Below are 9,498 nucleotides of genomic sequence, written 5' to 3'. Positions count from 1 at the left end.
CCCACCACCCGCACGCGCGCGCGTACGCACACCAGATAGAACTCTGACACAACAAACAAAACTATTAACACTACAATTAATTTTAACCTCAAATTTTTAAAAGAATCCTTAAGGTTTTATCCCTAAGTTTAAACTTTGTCAGAAAATGTTTACTCATACTCACCTCACTAATAACTTGTTCCGGGTCTCCTTTATCAGGTAATTTATGTGAATTATTTGTAGTTGTTTCGATACCATTGGATGTGATCGACACAAATGTGGTGTCGTTTGTTGTGGACTGTTCTTTGTCTGAAATGTACAATTATGTACAATTACAATTGTTTTTTTTTAAATAATCATTGCTTTCTTGTTTGTATAAAGGTATGTTTATGTGAAACTGACCGTCTGATTGTTCGTCTGTCTGCGTGTCGCTGTCGGTGCTCAGCAATCTGTGTAACGTTCGCGGAGTCCACCTGAAGAAAGCAGGAAGTTAATTTTGTAAATAATTAGTGAGACCATTGAATATAAAAATTATTATTAAAAGCTGTGTTTTTATTTCTGTTAGACTTTTCCTGTTGGGTAATTAAAATACACGTACGACTATGTTAAATGACCCTAGGGCCTAGGTAATTATTAATTTGTCTGCTTACGCAAATATTTACTAAAGATGATAACATTTTCTAAAAGACACAAATTAAAAAGACCTTGGTGTAGCACCTTATTAGGTTCCTAATGCAAAACTTTAATTCGAACTCGTTTAACGTCGAAAAAGGTAATGTGTACCTGCCAATTAGATTTTTTATGCTATAACTAGTGACCTCACTATATCTCCTATAAGGATGTGTAACATATTTGACTCGTTTTTTATAGCCAGGAAATGATATGAATTCTCAACTCCATTTGAATGCTCAATGACGCAATTCGATTGTCTTTTGATTGTTTAAAAATAACATGCCGTGTTAAAACTTTACGACAATCATATTTGTAGGTACCTAACATCAAATTCCATTGTCAATTTTTCAACAAACATATTTAAGTGTGTTTGGTTATTATTTAAGTATCCCTTTCGAGTGAAATTAATTGACTTTTTTTGTTTGCGTCTGAATATGATTGGTAGTTATGTTTGTTACTTTGTTAATTTCGTTGCTTACAATTGAATTATACTGACATATGTAACAATGGGTTCATATTTATAATGCATAGACTGGTATGGTGTAGGGAATGTTAGTAGGTTAGTTGTGTTGTGGAGCGGAAAGTGAAAACATGTTGTTTACCGTGCGAGCGTCCGGTGCACGCGCACACGCTCCCCCGCCCCCGCGCCCGCGCCCTCCTCCGCACTCACCGCGCGGCGCACCTCGCGACGCCATCTGAAATCAAACACTCTTTTAATTGTAAATTCTCCACTGAGGACATCCTCCGAATACATTTGGTATTAAAAACCTAGAAAGTAACCCTGTGTGGGGTAGATAATGTAAACAGAAGAACTTTGTGAATAATTATATTTACACAGATTACATTTCCATATACCTACTCGGAACACTCTATTCTATTACCAATATAAAAACATATTTACAAATCAAGTTTCGCTAAATAGAAATGCTAATGTAAATCATATGACAAATAATTATACAGAATTATGCAAACATAATAATGAGAAAAATAGTATATGCGCTTGTAGGATTGCAGCAAGTCTTTCTTTAGGTCAGGTATTCTTTAAGTAAAAAGATTTCAATAATAATCATGTTTTTCATAATACTATATACTTAAGGTACTTAACTTAAATGTGATGTGACAAATTTTTTATTCAGAATTGGACCTTATTTTTTCAGACGGATGGACCCAGACAGCTGAACATTCCGTGAGTTGTATCATTAATGCTAGTAATCCTTTTGGAAATTTTGATCATTGTTTGGTCAGTCAGTTCTATGGGAGTGAATTAGATCATACTACATTTTCGTAGATTATAGTAGAGATAATGATGCAAGAGGAATATCAACATACTTGTATAGGTGCATAGAAGGCGGTGGCGAGGAGAGCTGGCGGGAGAGTGAGGAACGAGGGCGCTTGTCGCGACGCCAGCTGCCGCCCGCGCGCGTCGGCACCTCCGCCAGCAGGTGCGCGCCTGTCGCCTCGCTGATACCGACCTACATACACATCAAGTTATGTATTTTTACTGAAGCGCCAAAGAAATTTATAGAGCAATTTTTAAAGAGAAAAAACTGGAATTTGCTCACTCGTCCAGCTGAGGAAATTATATTTCTTCAGTTAGAATTAATATAAAGAAATTGAAACACCTAGGTCTAAAAGCAGTAGTGTGTTCTTTTAGATTCGATATTGTTGTAGGCACCTAGCTGTTTTAGTAATTATTAATTTAGACGAAAGGCGTCAGAATCGATTTTACGGCCCCTAATAAAATATTAACGCTTTCGCCTGACCTCTGTACAACCTTGCTTTCGTCATGTTAGTTAAAAAGTGAAAGCGAAGTTTCGAAAATAACTACTAACTATTAATTTAGATAATGTTTATTTTTATTCTCAGCTGTGTGTTTTTAATTTTTATTAGCATAATCTTCATTTTTTACAAAAATAAACATCTACTTATACATGACGCACTATGGAAATAGCGTGATTTTAGATTTTTTTATATAGAAAATTTATACATATAGGTATTAAAGTCGTATGCCCTCTTACTAAGTTATGTGACTATTACGAATTGATGGCTTTTAAGTATTTGTACAAGTGTACAAGTTATCGCATTCTACCAGTACATATACTTACCATATTAAATAAGTTTATTTTAAGGATATTGCAACATTAATCATTTATTTTATCCTATTCTGATCAATGTTTTCAATCTAGAACTTACCGTATCCTCGTCTATATCGTGTCTATTGAAGTTGTTCCTACTGAGTACACGTTGCAATCGCGCACGCTCGCGGGCGGAGCCCCCTGGCGGGCCGGCGCCGGTGCGCGCCACGGCCGCGCGCGCCTCGGCCGCCCGCCGCGCCCAACGCCGCAGCGTGCCCTCCCCTGCCGCACCACACGGGCCCGCTCCCGAGCCCGGTCGACCCACGTCTCTCACACGACCCTCTTCCATTGCTATAACCTGCCCATAACATGTCACCCTTAATGTAAACTGACTTGTAAATTAATTGGTTGACAATGCCTTAATCTAAATTACTTATGTATCTCCGAGCAGAAATACAATTCCAACGAATAATTTCTTCCATTTCTCATAAACACAAGGTTTTCACGGTAGGTAGTATCAATATGTCACTACTAACCAGATCAGCATAGTGCAGCAACTCGAGTCTGTTAGTGGCGAGGAGCACGGTGGCGCCGGCGCGTGCCGCGGGTAGCAGGCCACGCGCTACCACATGTCGAGCCAGCGCGGCGTCCAGCGCAGCCAGCGGCTCATCTAGCGCCAGCAGCCGCGCGCCGCTGTACAAAGCGCGCGCCACGCACACGCGCACGCGCTGCCCGCCCGACAGCGGCGTCCCCCCGCGACCCAGTTGCGTCCGGTCACCATCTAAGCAAATGTAGTTATAGTTTTTTTATCTATGTACGAGAACAGTCGCACTTATGTTAAAGACGCTAGAATTTGTTTCTCATAAACCGCCATGTTTGGTTTCCTATAAGCGTACGATTTTTACCTGGTAGCAGTTGTAGATCTGGTCGAAGGGCTGCGGCGCGGAGTGCACGCGAGTACTCTGCGGGATTCCAGCGACGACCCAGTAGGATGTTTTCGCGGATGGAGCCCTCCAATAGCCACGGTGGCTGACCGGCGTAGCTAGCGCTGTACTCGCTTTTCAACAACAATAATATTAGGTGTACTAATGGATTTATCAATCCTTTAAGGCTCGTTGCAGCTAGATTTCAGTTAACCACTAGTGTGTAATCAGTCAATATTTCACCAAGTAAAGATGTAATAGTTAAAATGTAAGTGCATTGAACAGGGTACAGTGAAAGTACAGAATCGATGTCTCATAGCGATACATTGCATTAACAATTCTATAGACACGGTAATATGTATTCTATACCTTAGACGATTAGTTACATTATGTGGCACAACCAGAAAGTATGTAACTTACCCGTTCCAACTAATTTCTCCTCTTTCGAGATGCATTTCACCCAGCACGGCAGACAGGAATGACGTCTTGCCAGATCCAGTTGATCCAACAACCATTATGAGTTTTCCTAAAAATATAAACAAGCTAATTAACTGATGAAGAAATGTACATTAATGACGTGAATGTTACGTACTTGCTTACCAACTGGGATATCTAAATCCTCAATATCGAGCCAAGAGTTATCTCTCATCTTCCAAGAAAATGCCGCATTTTTAAATCTTATAAGGTATTCTTGATCGTTGCAAGTAGTTTTATCTTCGAAGAATTGATCTTCACATTCCACATCGATATCTTTATTGACATCATCTTGGTCTGTATAAATGTTACAGTTAGGAGCCGAGGCCGCAGCATTATTAACAAGCACATCATTTTCTTTGGTATCAATTTTATCTTGTCCGTAGTTATCTTCTTTAACGTTACTTGATTCAGGAAGTTCCAAAAAGTCCTTGATTCTATTCGTACTTACCTGAAATTATATCTCTAAATATCTATTTGTAAAAAGTAGGTATTATTAAAGCTTTTCATAAATTTGCCATACCATAGCCTGAATAACCATTAGCACCGTGACTGGCAGAATGAGAAGTGGTATTGCCAATTGATTGAATAGCGCCAGTCCGGCTAATACGTTCACCACTGTTAAACCTTCACCATTGTCTATAAAGTATAGCAGTGTATACGTAACAACTGTTATGAGGATTGACGATGCTTGCGTCGTAAAAGCTGGAAACAAACATTTTATATTACCGAGTTTGACTATAGCCAATCTCAGTTAGATAAATGTTCTCGTACATACTTACTCAAAATTCCCCAATATGCGGAATCCTTATTTAACATTCTCAACTCCACCTCTCTTAATTGCAAAATTTTCTCGTTAAACAAATCTTCCCAAACATAAAGTTTTATAACGTTCATGCCTTGTAAGATTTCTGACATTTTGGACACTCTGTGATCTGTACATTTTGAAATATCCTTGGAATTGTCCGAGAGCCTTTTACCGATGTAAAATTGCAAAGGAGTTATAATAATGACACTAACAGCGGTGCCTATTATTGCACTGATACCAAGTTTTGTATAAAGTAAATACAAAATTACAGCTACCTGAAAGTAAAATCGAATAAAACACAAATTGAAACGTGATTTACGTAACAAAGTTAAACTAGTGTGTACCTTTAAAGGTATAGCCCAGATGTAATGACACACCCAGACACATGACATGACATTATACGTGTCCTGCGTAATCAGGTTGGTGATGAGACCTGACTGCGAAGGCGCCGAGTCCTCAGTGTTCTGTAGGAGGGGAGACTCCTCGTCTATATCAGTTTCTGTCGAGGACCATGACGCTAATCGCATGCATTTGTCATACACCATACACTATTTGGAAAAAGAAACTAAATAAAATGTTTAACCTCCACATCGTAGAATAAAAATCATTAGTGCTGAGTTTAATTCTTTTAAATTATTGTTTGCGAATTAAAAACATTTTAAGCAAAAAATTCGAGATCATTCGTTTCATCTTAAATCTTATAAAAGTAATTGGAATACGCTTTATCAGTGTTTACTTGAAAATTACATCACACGTTTAATTCAGAGGCGACAAGTATTCAAAGCAGGTCAATCGTTAAACAATCTCATCCAAGGTTCATGATTACCAAATACAGAAGCGGTTAAACGAATTTAATTAATTTTAGTTATCTTAGTTTTTAAAGGGTTTCAGTGTACTTGCTTGTAACGCCGTCTTCAATCTTGTTCCTTCGACAGTCACTAAATGTGTAGAGTTCTGCGAAAGTATTCCTTGTGTCACTAACGCCATTGTCACAAGGAAGAGCATAATGTATGGATTTTTTACGAACTCGTGTATAGTAACTTCTGATTCCGTCTCAAAAACTATATTAGAATCTTCGATATACTTGACAATAACAGCCAGTCCCAACGGCGGAATGAGTCCGATCATATCTCCAAATAATTTTAATACTCCAGCGATATAAAAATTAGGCCATATTGTTTTAAGATAGACCCGCCATATGCTACCACTTTCATCATTTAATTTTGTCATCTAGAATAAGCATTAATTTCAGTGAAAATTTTTAATTACAATTGTATGATTGCATACGCAAGGGATATACAAACCTGTTTTTGTTTTTCGTAAATTCTTATAAATCGTGCATAAATGGTCGAGGATTTTTCATCATCTGGCAGCTCTCCAAAATCGTCTTCATCAAGTGTTGCATCACAATATCCCTTGTATAGGAAGGGATTTAACCAAAAAAATGTTATCTTGGAGAAAAAGTGAGTTTCGCTGTGCTTGTAGGAGACGTTGTCTTTGGTAAATGATTCCCGTGGTCCGTTGTTACGTTTTGTGACCTGCAAAGTTTAATATTATAATACATTGATATAGCGTTGTTGAGTAGAATGGTATGGCGTCGGACACTGAACACAGGATGGCGGCGCCAGACGCAAGGAATGTTTTCAGACGTAGCCGGCGTCTGTATGAAACTACAGCGGTAGGGTTGGTCCTGCCTTTGATAGCGTTTAGAGAAAAGAATCTTGAGAAAACAAAAAACCTATTTTTGTTCGTCGATGTTTTTTTTTGTATTGATATTTGTAAGCTTGATATAGTGGAGAGTGTTTTAACCCCAAAAGTAACGCCGAAATTTTAATGTAAAAAATTGTATATTTTTCTTCTAAGGTCTACTTTTACCGTGATAAAAGCAATGTATTGTAATTTAATTGTTAATATGAATTATTAATAAAATATACTATTACAAAATTAATAGTCGCCTTGATATACTTTTTGTGATTGCTAAGGAATTAGTATTAGAAATTATTAAATTTGAATTTCATTTATTATTGATTCGATACCAGTCTCCTAAATATGTTTTAGTTTAATGTCAGTATTCAAGTAACGAAGATTGATGATATTATCTTGTGAACGAACACATGTGCACCCCTTGTGGTGTTATGAGTCATAACCGTCGTACGAATAAACTTTGTCGGAAATAATGAACCGTTCGATATTAAATTATACGCGAAGCAAATCTAAGTATCACATGGTATTCATACTTTAATTTACTAGAATGTATTACGGAATTATACCTCCTGTGAAATAAATTATATAAATCTTCCTAAGGATTGTTAGTCTATGAGTGGGATAAGTTAAGTTTCATTGGCATTGGGCCATTTCAACTTACTAGAGGTCAACAGCCTTGCCTTACCGGATGTTTTATGAAAGAAATAAGCCAATGTCGTTTATTTTACTTGAATGATCGCCATAATAAGCGTTAATTAAGGAAAGTGCGAATAACTTGCGTATCTCTTATCTGGAAGATTTTTTTCGTGTTTATTTTTTATAATTTGAATGCGATACAAACTTGTTCTTCTCATTTGTTTGGTTTGCTAATATATTGATAACATGTTAAAATTATGATGAGCACTTTGTATTCGCGGCGTCTGTAGTTTTCAATACAATTGCCGATTAGACAAAGAGCATTGTTTGCGTGGTTCCGATTCATCGACTATTTATAATGACTGCTATTGTCGGCCCCAAACTGCACGTCTTCTCATAGACGTATGTCTTCTATAATGAATTACTATAGTTTGTTACACTTTAACCGTGTCTATATTGTAAGAACCCGTGACTTATTACGTATTTGTATTGAAATTAAGTAATGTTTCTGATTAGGGAGGTAGTGTCTATCAGTGTTGTCACTCTGCATTTAATGTAGTAGGTACGTACTTAATTTAGAAAACCAGAATACCTATAGTTATATATTAAACATAAACTAAATTCTCTGGAAAATTCACCGCGTCTATTTATGCTCTTACGTAAATACAGATTTTATTTAGAATGTTTATGTTGGCATTAATATTTGTCACACGGTTTAATTTGGGTTGATAGCCTTGGTGGAATGCGAGAAAAAATTGTAATGGCGTCGACAACATGAGCATACGGCTTGTTAACTGCTTCCTCTGATAGTATCGCTGTTAATAAACACATGTTGAAGTACTTATCGTTTTAATACGTTAGACTTTTCCATAAAAGAATCAGAAAAACTTATGATCATATTTAACTATTGTTCCTTTATTCAAATTCTCGGCTCAATGATCAAATTTTGGTTTCTCCCAGACTTGCGTTGAATCATACCGGAAAGAATAACTTTGCTGCGCGTGAGATCATTTCTTTTTTACTTTAAGGATTTGACTCCTTACGAATATGAGATTAAAAATAAAATAAAAAACCATCTTCCGCAGTAGTAGCGTTATCGAATTTTTTTTATATTCGTATATTATTAATTTTGCCATATAAAAGAAATAAATACTATGAATATTTATCGCTTTTATAAAATTTAAATATTCGAAATACGTATTTTTGCATACATTTTCAGTTAATTCTTCAATTAATTAGTACATAGGACGAGTAGCTTGTTTAAACTACAGAGTTGTGGAAAGTGTAAACTATGTCGTACGTGTCTTTTGGTTATTCTCAATTCTTGGCCTTCAGAAAAAAATAGATATCAATAACTGTAGCACTTTGCGTAATGATTACGTAAATGAACGCATTGTTGTAACTACTTCCTCCTTTTGTACAGTCGAATAATAAAGAACCAAAAGGAAAAGCATAGTTTTATTCAAAAATAATGTTTTCACAAATATAATACTTCAGTATTTTACAAAGTTATAAAAAATCTGTATTATGTATTGCTTTTACTTAATTTATTTTGTAGTCTAGCAGTTCTTCCAGTTTTCAAGTATCAAATATAAGATTTTGATCTAACGTTGGATTCGCTTGTTGTAATAACGGAATAGTGTCTTTTGGCCTCCAGTTGTATTCATAAATCAATCCTATTCTACATACGTCATTCCTAATTAACCTTCCTCTGCGATTGATATCATTCAAATGAGCTCAATGCAAACGATTCTATTTCGATAATATTGGATCATATCTTCGAGTTGTTTGCAACTTACCCATCTTACAAATCTCACCAATACTATAAATGCGAGTTTTAATGCATGAAGGGTTGTTTGTTAGAATTTGTAGCCTAAGCAGCTGATCGGATCTCGATAAAATTTGGCGTAGATGTAGAGGGTAGTCTATAAAAGAACCCATAGGTTACTCACTTTTTCTCCGCGGACGGATTCGCGGGCGAAAGTTATTATTAATATAAATTTATTTCAATTTAGTTTTGGCTTAAACTAACAAAAAAAATCATAGATAAATTACTTTAAGCAGTGTAAAACTTACCTCATCATAGAAGCAAAGGCAGTCCACCGTCGATATCACTAATGCTAGTACAATAGTGCATCCTTGCACGTAGAGCTGGACCTGAGTGTAGGAGGGTCCGGCGAGGAATTGATGCCAGAGCACAGAGGCGGCGGCGACTGAGGCCAGCAGC

At 36.6% G+C, this 9,498-nt stretch overlaps 1 protein-coding gene across 1 annotated transcript in view; it reads right to left on the bottom strand.

The window, feature by feature from the left end:
* LOC106109173 (ATP-binding cassette sub-family C member Sur-like) overlaps positions 1-9,497 on the bottom strand; it is a gene marked incomplete at its 5' end in the record, with an annotated part of 13,452 nt that extends 3,955 nt beyond the window's left edge. Inside the window, 16 exons of the mRNA XM_013290578.1 lie at positions 6-43; positions 164-288; positions 382-452; positions 1,254-1,346; positions 1,981-2,123; positions 2,845-3,084; positions 3,263-3,507; positions 3,632-3,783; positions 4,070-4,175; positions 4,250-4,574; positions 4,647-4,828; positions 4,906-5,206; positions 5,276-5,479; positions 5,832-6,161; positions 6,236-6,469; positions 9,348-9,497. Coding sequence (XP_013146032.1) covers positions 6-43; positions 164-288; positions 382-452; positions 1,254-1,346; positions 1,981-2,123; positions 2,845-3,084; positions 3,263-3,507; positions 3,632-3,783; positions 4,070-4,175; positions 4,250-4,574; positions 4,647-4,828; positions 4,906-5,206; positions 5,276-5,479; positions 5,832-6,161; positions 6,236-6,469; positions 9,348-9,497 — 2,939 coding nt within the window. The remainder of the gene's footprint in view (positions 1-5; positions 44-163; positions 289-381; positions 453-1,253; positions 1,347-1,980; positions 2,124-2,844; positions 3,085-3,262; positions 3,508-3,631; positions 3,784-4,069; positions 4,176-4,249; positions 4,575-4,646; positions 4,829-4,905; positions 5,207-5,275; positions 5,480-5,831; positions 6,162-6,235; positions 6,470-9,347) is intronic.
* Between the last annotated feature and the right edge of the window lies 1 nt (position 9,498).

This window comes from Papilio polytes, unplaced genomic scaffold (genome assembly GCF_000836215.1).
Source record: "Papilio polytes unplaced genomic scaffold, Ppol_1.0 DF821289.1, whole genome shotgun sequence".
Classification (NCBI taxonomy): Eukaryota; Metazoa; Arthropoda; class Insecta; order Lepidoptera; family Papilionidae; genus Papilio; species Papilio polytes.
This window is presented reverse-complemented; position numbering and strand designations above follow the sequence as displayed.